This window comes from Trichinella spiralis (genome assembly GCF_000181795.1).
Source record: "Trichinella spiralis strain ISS 195 chromosome Unknown Scfld1889, whole genome shotgun sequence".
In the NCBI taxonomy this organism is placed as follows: Eukaryota; Metazoa; Nematoda; class Enoplea; order Trichinellida; family Trichinellidae; genus Trichinella; species Trichinella spiralis.
In genome coordinates, this window is record NW_003528828.1 from 1,084 (window position 1) to 13,094 (window position 12,011).

General features: G+C 30.6%; 3 protein-coding genes across 3 annotated transcripts; 1 reads left to right on the forward strand and 2 right to left on the reverse strand.

Annotated features, from left to right (window-relative positions):
* Positions 1 to 58: 58 nt before the first annotated feature.
* Positions 59 to 1,498, reverse strand: Tsp_12447 (leucine-rich repeat flightless-interacting protein 2). Its single transcript, XM_003368790.1, has 6 exons — positions 1,487 to 1,498; positions 1,284 to 1,460; positions 912 to 1,178; positions 741 to 833; positions 424 to 654; positions 59 to 124 (listed from the first exon to the last, which is right to left on the reverse strand). The coding sequence occupies exons 1-6, from the start codon at positions 1,496 to 1,498 to the stop codon at positions 59 to 61; spliced, it is 846 nt and encodes a 281-aa protein (XP_003368838.1).
* A 3,005-nt stretch (positions 1,499 to 4,503) lies between these two features.
* On the forward strand, positions 4,504 to 5,635 carry Tsp_12448 (conserved hypothetical protein). Its single transcript, XM_003368791.1, has 5 exons — positions 4,504 to 4,596; positions 4,620 to 4,724; positions 4,954 to 5,035; positions 5,062 to 5,400; positions 5,610 to 5,635. The coding sequence occupies exons 1-5, from the start codon at positions 4,504 to 4,506 to the stop codon at positions 5,633 to 5,635; spliced, it is 645 nt and encodes a 214-aa protein (XP_003368839.1).
* A 146-nt stretch (positions 5,636 to 5,781) lies between these two features.
* Positions 5,782 to 10,571, reverse strand: Tsp_12449 (conserved hypothetical protein; the record flags this gene model as incomplete). The annotated part of the gene is made up of 7 exons (XM_003368792.1): positions 5,782 to 5,842; positions 5,972 to 6,028; positions 6,229 to 6,336; positions 7,336 to 7,487; positions 7,559 to 7,712; positions 8,943 to 9,112; positions 10,524 to 10,571. Coding segments are annotated over 7 exons (750 nt in total), but the record flags the coding sequence as incomplete, so codon positions are not given.
* Between the last annotated feature and the right edge of the window lie 1,440 nt (positions 10,572 to 12,011).

Below are 12,011 nucleotides of genomic sequence, written 5' to 3' on the forward strand. Positions count from 1 at the left end.
ACGTGCAACCTGTCGATCAGAAAAAACAATACATATAAATCACATATTAGCCGCGGAATTAGACAACTTCAACGATCCAATTGCTGTACCGTAGCTTGAAGATTTGAATTTTCTCGTTCCAATTCTTGAACTTTGAATTTAAAATCTGCCAATTTTTTCGAATTATCCTCTTGAAAAAAAACAGAGCAAATTAAAATTTCTTCTCTATAATTAATAAAATTAATTTGTTCACAAAAAAAGCTATACTCTGTGGATCGAACTCTTCGGTGCCGTTCAATTCGCACAATTTGTCATTTTCCAATTTCGAAAATTTATGCAACGCAATCTGTGCCCGCGCATCTTCTAAACTCAAATTCAGCTGCTTGTTCTATTGTAAATGCAAAATTGTGAACAAATTTTCAAAAAAAAAACCGACAAAATTACCGCATCTATAAGATGAAGCAGCTTATCGTCGAGGGTGGTGCCTTCTGGAACCGCTTTGTCCAGAAGATGCAGAGAATTTTTCGTAATCAGCAGGCAGGAGGAGGAGGAGGAGGAAGGTGAGGATTTGTCCCGGTATGAGGGATCTTGACCGGCGGTCGACGACGGCTGCTGCCCATTGGCCACAATGGCCACGTCATCAGCACTTTTCTCAACCACAACTAGACCAGCATCCTGCAATTTTCACGCAAATATGTATATATATAAGCTTTGAAAAAAACACTACCAATAAACAAATTGTTTGTTTGTAAAACTGTTACCGCAATCAAATCTTCGCGTTCTTTCAACTTTGCTGCTAGAGACAACTTTTCCGCATAAATTTCTTTCAATTTCACTTTCATCAACCTCGACTCCTGCAATTGATTTCATCATCATATTCTCAAATTTGCATAAACATGTACAAACAAAACGCCCCCAAATTCTGCACTCACGTTACGCAAATCCCGATTTTCACGCTGCAACTGGGCAACGGCTTCTTCGTCGTCTTCGAGCTTGTCGTTTAGCAGGTCGATTTCATAAAGCAGGGCGGATTTTTCATTGTCAATCTGCGAATAGAGAACCATGGCTTTGCGGAATTTTTCCTCAGTTTCGGCCAGTCGATCGGCAAGATTCTGGTCAACAGTGGCCGAATCGTCGTCCACTTTGCGCAACAAGCCGCTGTGACTTGGTGAAAGCATCGGCACGCGCGGTATGACCGGCTGGAAGCAAGAAAATTGAACAATTATTAATTATTAATATTATTAGAGAAAACAAAAAAACAATCACTCGATTCGAATCGATCAGCATGTCGTAACGACGGTCACTCTCTTCGTCCGCCTGTACGAATGAAGAAGAATCGCATGAAGCAAATCAGTTGATATCAAAATAATTAGAGAACAAATTGTCTTTTCTACTTCTCGTTGCTGCTTTTCCAATTCCCTTATTCGTATCAATCTCGCTTCGGCCCGTGCTTGACGCTTCTTCGACAAACGATCCTCCGCCTGCAAAATAACCAAAATTTTAAAACATATATTTGCATTTTTAAAAAAATTAATCGAAAATATACAAAAATGTTACTAATTATGCTCATTTTATATTACAAAGCTGAGTATTGCACAAAAAGAAAACAAATCTTACGATGATTCACTGCGATCGAATGGATATTCAGGAAATCGAATTTCCATTCAATACATTTTTGTGTAAAATTTTTTTTGAAAAAAATATTTATCATCAAATTAACCCTTCATTAATTTTACACTATTTTTATAAACGTGTTTTCATTGAATTGCTTTGATTGTAAAAAAATACGTCATTCACTTCCACTGACATCATCAACGGTTGAAAACATTTCAACAATTCAAGCACCTATTTAGATATATTCCTCATTTCATTTGTATTATCGTCATCAATTAACCGCAGGTCACCTCTATCAGAATCATAACAGCAGCAACAATTAATGCATATGTGCAAATTAATTTTACAAAATGTTAAATAAAAACAACAATGCTTCTCAAATTTTCACTAATAGAATAAAAATGATGATGTAAGGTGAATAACAAATCAAATGCCATTCAATATAGCTCTGCAATTAGGAAACAGCTGCGCCGGAACAGCCATTTCTATTCTCTTTCACATTTCGACTAAACAAAAAAAAAACATGGTAAATGGTTTTAAAGAAAAAATTAAACACAATTCCGTTACTCCCAAGGCTACGCGTAAAAATACTTTCCAGTTCAAAAAGAGATATTTTTCAAAACATCCCAATATGAATAAAATCAATCTCAAATTTTGCTCGACTTATTTAATCAGTATCGACTTACATCACGAGCTATCCTTGTCCAAATGCTTTGATCCTTCAGCAGTGTAACGATTTACTGCTCTTCTTCTACCCATTCATTTCTTTCATCAAATGCTATACAACAAAACACAACATTTCATGTAAACTATAAACAAAATTATTCAACATGAGCATGTAGAAAATATGTAAAAATATCACTTATCCACACCTGTACATTTGAAGTGAATTACTAATTTAAGATAAAATGTAATAATAATAATACTGACAGTATAGAATAAATAATATGCTCAAAGCACTGAATCAATATCACATCCAAATTCTTCTCAAATGATATAATACTGTATAATCAATATGATGATGATTTGTATCATATTCAAAATTTTAATCAAATTCATTCAACAATTCAATTATATTTCTATTTAAAATATCAATTTTGAAACTTACTCTAAAGTTTGCTATAAAAGTTTTGCAATATATGTGTAAAATTTTTTTTGAAAAAGTTACCTGCAATCCAAATACATAATAAATAACTGATCAAAGAAAAATGCCAACACTGTGGAAAAAGCAAATGATACTTTAACGATAATGAACAAAAAAATATGCACAGAAAATTTTTTCAATCACAACTTAAAATGTATTAGAACAGCGAGTGCAAAAGAATGTTAGCAAACAAGCGTGCGACAATCTCACGAGTCAGATCAATTAGTCATCACTAACCTTTGAAAAACGAAAATTATTTCTCGAAATTATAACTTTTTAAAATGCCAAAAATAATTATACTGCGCCATATTCTTCAATTAAACCAAGCATCCAGTGAAACATCGTAACAAATAAGGTGAGAGCTCCTTCAGTGAGCAGCAATGTCAGTTTTTTCAAGTTGACGGTAAAGCTGAAGTTAAAGAAATTCAAGATGACCTTCACTTATTGCTTTTCAGTTGAACAACTTTAAGTTATTTTAGAAATTAAAATTCAAAATTAAAATATATTTAATATAAAACAATTATTTTAACAATATTGACATTTAATTAAGATGGTACTGTTGCTAAAAGTTTTACTCTTATAAATGATCAATATACTGTCTCAAATTTGGGCAAATAAGCTGTTATTAAATACAGTACAATTTTAAAACAAATTAACTATTGAAAAAGAATCTTCAATTTTACAGTTATTTATATTATTAAAATTATACATTCAGAAACTACTGTTTGTAATTTAATTAAAAATTAAAATTATAAAATAAATTACATTTTAATTATTATCTTAAGAAATTATATTACTTGTATTATAAGAATGCAAAAGTTATTTTACTAGTGCATAATATAGCAATTTATTCTTACATTTTAGAAAGATACTGTAGAAAAATGATTCGTTTAAATTTTTCAAAGATAAATTAAAATTGTATGTTAAATGAAAATAATTTTATTAATAAATTTTCATTATTTAGTATGTCAAATTTTATATTTGATTTGTCTTTTTAAAGCAAATGAAATCATTTTCTGTTAAAAACTGAAAAAAGACTTTTGTTGAGTTGAAAAAACAATTCAGATTTTAAGTTTTATATATAGTCTTACAGATGTATAGTTATTTAATGTTCTAATTTCTTTATTATCAAATGATTTATGTTTGAAAATGCAATTAGTGCAGTAAACATTAGCGAAAATTGTTTTGAATATGCTATTGAAGGATCCATTAAAACTTTCATTACAATAAAATAAATAAAATGGCAACTACCTTATCAGAAGCAAATAAACAGCATTTCAATTGATTTTTCAAACATTTCATTAATGTTTAATTCTATTTATAATGCATTGATTTATTATAACCACAAAATGTAATACATTATGACTTAGCATGGTCAAACTGGAAGTAATTTTTACAATGAATTATTAAATTGAAAAAAATGATGCAAATAAATGTGTTCCATTGTATTAAAATAAAGAATGCATTATAAGATTTATTTTATTACAATATCGATATATGTTCAGTTTGTCACTTTTTTAATATACCGGCATTTAATTTGTTTATTGTCTAATAGGATATTGCTGAACGCGTCTATTATGAAATGAAATCAAATATTACTCACTTTTAAGAAGGCTGACACTGTACGATAGTTTTACTTTGCACCGGTACAGAAAATATCCTTTCAGAAAAGAAATAACTGAAGTAATAGATAAATAATTTCAACTGCTCAAATGTAAAATCATTTGAGAGAAAAAATTTGCTTAAGTCTATCACCACTTGTGTAAATGCAATATGCAGATGTTAAGCCAAGGCCAGCTAAACCACTCAACAGGCATACTCTTATTCCTGCACTACACTTATATAGAAGCCCTGTAGCTGTACCAGCAACAATTGTATTCAGTTCATCGTCTGCTTTTCTCGTATAAGAAAGCAAAACACCAATCGCGCTGTAAATTACGGCAACAGCGCCAAAAGACGTCGCCGAAGATTGACTATGTTTAACAACGTAATTCAGCATCTGCACTTTTTTTGATTTCCACGCCTAGAGAAATATATTCAGTTCATATATTTAAACTAGCAGAAAACAAGAAAAACCTTTCAATTTAATGCTTCTATCAATACATATAGCATAAAATAACTTTACAAACAAAAATTATACACACATATATACAGCTGTGTGTTATATGCAGATAATACAAAATTGAAAATGAAAAAAATTTTTTTTATTATTTAAGAATGGTATCAATGCACGCAATATGAGTAACATACATAAGCATAAATCGAATGATGAAAAAACTTTTTTAAATATTCCTAAAAGTGTAAAATAAATTTTACCTCTTTAGCAAGTTCTGGAGTCGTGAGGCCAGTGTATAAACCAGAAGCGCCACCCCACAGTGCACCAGACATCACACATCCCCCAATTAGGGAAAATGCCAACTCAAATCTACCTCTTTTCGGTTTTGCGCCTTCCGGTAAAATATACTGCGGTTCAGTTTTGAAAATACTTGGATCGATGTTCAAATATGGCGAAAGAGGTGATCTTATGGGAAGATTAGTCTTCATAGATCCGCCAAAATTACCATATGCATCATCCATTGCTAAAAATATAGTTTTCAATATTTTCACTCGTGCATATTATCCAAGGAGTTTCTGTTCACCAAATACACCAAGACACAAATACTGTATTTATTAAATAATGAGGATTATGTGCGAGTTTTCGATTAATAAAAAACATATTCAATATACGATGACATTACTACTTTTCATAACTTTATTTAAAATTAAAAGTTGAAGTAGAAATTGTTCTTTGTACAGTACATGAAAATCAAGTTTTATGATTACTTAATGAAAGTAATGTTTTCATAAAATTATTACAAAGAAATCTTTGTAGCTGTAGATTATACGCCAACAGGTTGATTATTAATTATTTAACAAAAATACAAATTTGAAGTTGTTTCTTTTACTTGGAAATATTTCATTGAGAGAAATTTTCTATTCCTAAAAAGTAATAAAGGTGAATTAGAAAAAACAAAGCTTTGCATGCGCAAATACGTTTATATGAGTTAAATTAGGATAATGTCGAACAATTCAGGCAAAGCAATATTTATTGCAACAGTTGAAAAGCTGAAATTCAAATGATCACTGTGAAATGGTTGTACTGTTAACTTTGATTTTTTAATCATGAAAAATATCTCCATCAAACTAATGTAATTTGAATAATTTTTTTCTTGGTTAAATGAATATTTTTTTTACTTTACTGAGCCTTGTTTGATTGAATTCGTTTGTATTTCTTTTTCTTTGTTTTGTTTTCTGTAATTAAAATTGGAATATTAAATTATATTTGTTCGCTTGTTTGTTTTTTGCATAATTTCAATGGAAACGAGTTGAGGAAAACGCGCAAAAGTTGACCTGATTGTCCAACCAAGTGACGAGAAAAGTTTCACTTTCTTTTACAGTTTTCTAGAAAAAGTTTGCAAATCGGTCGTCGCGATCATATTTTGCACACACACCCTGCTGATAAAGCACTGCTGATTCGCACCATTGAGAAAATTAATCGTTCCCAAATGTCATCATTGTCGTTGCTAAATTTCCAACTTGGTTTGCTTATAGAAAAGCTTCTGAAAATTTGTGAAAAAGCTTCAAAAAGAGGTTGATAAAATTTCAATGGAAACAAAAAATTCAACCCTCTCAGTTGCAAGCACTTGCAATCCGACAATCACAGTAAACAACATTTTATTCCACTACACACACACACATACACACAGAGAAAAACAATGGAAATTTCTGTTTGTTTTTTTCTGGTTCAGCTTTTCGAATGATCACGTTTTGTTTTTCGGTATTTTCGAAATTGTCGTCCAACTCTTTTTGAACGCTTTTTCTTCTTCAACTCTTCATACCACAAACGAGTTGAACTATTATTTTTCGTAGTTTTCAATTTTCCCTCTTAATAATTGAAAATTTAAATGCAATAAAAAATAATTATTATTGGCAAATAAAAATAAAAATTGACAAGCTTTTTTACTTTTGTCAACAAACTCCACTCGTCCGTCTGCGTGAGAACGAACCTGAACATCACTAACAACGGTCGACAATTCGCCGACCACTGGCGGCGGTATGCGTCGGGGCCGTTTCGGAAATTGCACCAAATTCGCCGAAGCTACAGTTGAAAAATGCAAAAAAAAACTTCGCAAAAAGTAAGTTTTTTTTAAATCCAAATTGCATACCGAAAGAAGCGTAAACTGGCAACGGCGGCAAATGATCAACTACCAGATACATCGTTCTGACGTTCGACAAAGCTCCGGGGAATGAAATTTGCCATTTTTCCATAATTGCACGAAAATTGCCAACCAATTCATCACAACACTGACTGGTCAATCCAATTTTGCACTGACTACGAGATTGCATTAATGAAGAGCAAAAAATATATACATTTATTAATTTTTACAAAACTGACTATTTGTTAGAAAATTTCTCAACTATAATTTTGCACACGGACAATGATTTTTTGATCTGATCATTTATACCACTTTTGGTAATATCGACCATGATTGGTAATCTGAAAAAAATTAACAACAATTTAAATGAGCATTGTTGCTTGTGAATAATGTTTTTTTTACTTTTTCAAATCTTTGAACACTTTGCCGAGATGCTTGTTCACCGATGTCTGATTCAATCGATTGTCCATCAAAAATTTATCGTACGATTTGGCCAACTTTTTCTTCTGCTCGTATGTGTTGTATTCACGAATTAAATGACTGAACGATATCACCTGCAACAAATTGTGATTGACAATAAATGTGCACATTGGAAAAGAACCAAAAAAAAAAAAAACAAATTTACATAATCCACGTCGGTTACACCTTTTTCTTGGAGCATTTCTTTGAAATGTCGACTCCATTTGTCGTATTCATAATTGCGTCGATTGTCACTCAAGTCACGTACAATCAAACAAATCGAAACTGAAGATGGATCCACAAACGGATGTGGAAGTCGACTTCAAAAAAATAAAATAGTGTTTAAAAATAATTCTCATATTATAGTTTGATTATTTCCTCTTTTTTTTTGATTTCAACGTAACTAATACAATTGATAATAATGATGCATTTGAATATATCACTGCCACCAAAATGAAGATAAATTTAATTTAGAAAATAAATTTCCATCTGATAAATTTCATCATGCACAAATGATACGAGCTATTTTTCATTTATCAAATTCATATCTACTTATTATTTATGATCAATGTTCGTTGAATGTGAAATAAAATTCAGCAAATGCATTTCACATTTTCCAGTGTTCCATTAAACTTTCCAGTTTCTTAATTAACAGTTATGAGGTTAGATACACTTGCCTTGACCCTTTTTATTTAAATGCCTTTTCAGTTACTTCAACGCAACACTTGCGCAAAATTATTCCATTTAATTTGGGTGTTGTTCTTCTCCCAAACTTGCCTTTGGATAGAACCTTTTTTTGATAAAAGAAAAATAATCAACATTAACACCCGATCATTATTACTATATTAGAATCAATTTCAATACCAAATATATTTCATTGTGAATAATAAATAATGTCCTTAATTAATGCATAACATATATATATATACATTCATGTGAGTGTTGTTTCTCAATTCAATTCACTGCAGTTAATTTAGTCGGTGATTTAATAAAATAACCTAAATTTTACAACCACTATTTTTCATTTCGTGGTCAATTTCACGCAAAATCAACGGTGCGCGTCACTGACTACAGTCGTCAATTATACATACAAGAATGCGAGGAATATCGTTTTTTTTCTCTCTTTTACAATTAAACGTATTTTCTATCTATTCACTACCTCTGCTTGTCAAAAAATAAAAAATTTTCCATTCCAATTTGAATAAAACAATATTTTTCAAATTTACTTTTTCCAACTTGTTCCATGTATTTTGATGTGCAAATTTTTTGCTTTTGATTCAGTTGAATATCTGAATTTTATTTCTCTCCACATCCCCCCCCCCACAGCCGAATACTAAGCAATTGCAATTGCAAGTCAATTTGCATTTCAATTGCTTGTTTATTTCTGCTCAATTGGAGAAATGTTCATGCAAAGCAAAGCAAACAAAATAAAATATTTCTTTTGATCTAGGAAAAATAGAAACAACAATACTCGCTTTCAACCAAATCCAAGCACAAATGGAAAAATTACTCTTGTTGAACAATAAAAATTGCATAATTTGCAAACTTACAGTTGAACGACAGAGCCGACAAAATTTTTTGGCACTTTTTTCAAAGTGATCATGACTTGAACAAATTTTGCATCTCTATTCGAATCCAAAAAAAATTCATCGTTGCTATTCGATTGTTTTGCATTTGTTTCATTCAAAAATTTCTTCAATGCTTCCATCGCATTAACTACCTACAATGACAACAACAACAGCGTCTTAAATTTGAATAATAAAATATATTGCATTTTCAACATATTTCTTTTGAAAATAACTAACCATAAAAAACCCAATGAAAGTGTGTTATCAGCTGCATAAAATCATCGAAACTATTTTAAACCAGTTAACAAGAGACTGACAAAACTGATAAAGCCCAAATTTTGACAAACAGGGTCTATAAATGTGGAAAAGACCCCCAAAACAGTAACCAAATTTTCCAAGGTTGAATCGCATTTCTATTGCATAAAATACGCTCAAAAATATGAACCACTTGAAAAATCGTTTGTCAAGTTTGGAAAAATCAATTTCAACAGTAAAACCAATTTTGCAAATCATTAATCTGCAAAATGATAATAAAAATACGCGCTATCAACAAGACAACTTTTACAGAGAACTTATAAATTTGCTTTTTTTCGCACTCAAAATGGCAATCGTAAAATCCACTGAACAGTACTAGCAGACTGTTTTATTTCATTTTTCACATATTTCAGCCCAACCTTGAAACAACTAATTCCGCTACAAGACGCTAATAACAAGTAAAAAATCAAATTCCCTTTCGTTCAAATGGATAATTTGAAAAAACAGTATCCTTAGCTTTGAGCAATTTATCCATTTACATTCATTATTATTTCACATTTTAATCAGCCTCCCACATGTTGCATGAATATACTTTTTATGCAAAATTAAAAAAAAACTTTCACTTTTACTACATTACAATACCATATTATTTCAATCGAAATATTTTTTTATTAGCATTTGACAAAAAAACTAATCAAGAAAAGTGAATTGTATTAGAGTGCTTATAAAATAGATGGTCAATTGAAATTATATTCTAAAAAAATTTTTTTATTCTACTCTTCACATGTTGAAAACTGAATTAAAAGCAGCTTCTCAATTAAAAATAACAACCTTTCTGATAAAAATTAGTCAATCAGATGTTTTTATAATTGCAGTGGTTAATTTTGAAATGTTTAAACTTTATAAATGACTAAATTTCCGCTTAAAATGAAAAATAAAATCAGAAAAATATATACATATATAACAAATACACTTATCCAACGTGATTCATTCTATATAAACAATGGAAAAGCAAACATGGGTGTTACATTTAAATCTACTGAATAAAAATTAACCTATGAAAATAATGACAAAATGTTCTATCACACCACTTCCTTCTCTACTATTGTTATTAACAACAAAAAAGTCTATCTACTAAAGCAAACAGTGTGATTCAGCAGTATGATGAATAAAAATGGAAATTTTTTACACTTCATTTTCTCACACAAAAGAATTGAAATTGTTTTTCAAACATCTGTTGAAAAAAAGTTTCCTATTATGCGAAATACGTGATCAACAAATGATTATTTATTCAAAAAGACGACTTACCTGATCGTAATTTATAGTTTCCATTGTCGATGCCCGACGCTTTAAAGTCTGAAAATCAAATTTCAACAAAAAATTTTTTATTTTTTAGCTATTTGATTCAATTGACATAAAACAGTATGTTTTAAAAATGCAAAACATCCAAAAAATATTACAATTAAACAAAACTGAACACCATTAATAACTAGGAACCTGTAGAACTTTTCAAAAAGAGACTGCAGCGGTACACAGTGAAATACGTTCTACACAACAATAACTGATAGACAGAAACAGTGTAACTACTAATTTATCAAATGGCTAATGATAAGCAACATCTTTTAAAATATAAAACAAAAAAAACAGTAACTAATAAAATAATCATTAATGATTGCAGACGTTTGCTTAGAAATGATAAGTAATGTTTGTTGTTTCAATGTAACGAAATAGGAAAAATGAATGAATTTAATGCGTAAAAGTTATAATTAAACATGCAAAGAGTAACAATTTCATAATTTCTTTTCATTTTAGAAAAGCATTAAAATTATTTGTTTCATACTGTAAATAATCAAGTTCAATTTTTTATTCGAAAATATGAAATGAATTTTAAAAGTGGAATATCTTCAAAATAAATTTATTATTATTATTATTTATATTTTATCGGTTAAAAATTATTTTAAATTAATGCAAACTTACAAGTTTTAATTCTGTAAATTATATCGCGGTTAGATGGAAATTTTTTCATATTATTTTTCCAAGTAACAATTCAATGTAGTTGCAAAATGGAACTGCGTTGGGTATATTTGCTTTATTCGACTTAAAATTGAATGAACTAACCAAACGCAACTTGAATGTTTACTTTTTTTGCAGCATCAGTTTTTTTGTATCGAAGTAAAATTTTCCATTTGTAAAGGCCGGCCCAGTGTAAACGGGGTTTTTATCGATTGTATTTGAAAATGAATGACAAAATTAACAAATGAAATGTTATGAAGAGTTCGAACGGCGGTAAGAATGCATTTATTGCACAAGCTACAGTGGCGCGCTTGTGCGGAATGAATAATGCTTAAAAGGCGTCGCAGACGGAGATTGTTGTTGTTGTTGATGGTGGTGGTGGTGCTGTTGTTGTTGCGCTTGTTGCTCTCCCAGTTTCCTAAAGAAACCAACGGACTGTTCAAAATTTCCGATAAAGGTTGATGATAGTCGATCATCATCAGCATTGTCAGCAAAAGTGGTCGTCTTGGAAGTATGCAAAAGAGGCCAAGCCCATCCAAATTGTTGTTGTTGTTGTTGTGGAAAAAGAAGAAGGAATCCACGTCACCACGTCCATGACTCGCTTTTGCCATCTAAACTGCCTCGTCGTTAAAGCCAAATTCCTCAACACCAAACAGCCGAATACGGTCAAAGCATCATCACTCTGGTCAAGCTGACTGACGTGTCAAATTGATTCTCTTACAGCGTGCTGAAAACGTCGACAGGTCATTACTGCCGAACGGTAGATGCGTTTTTGGAAATATT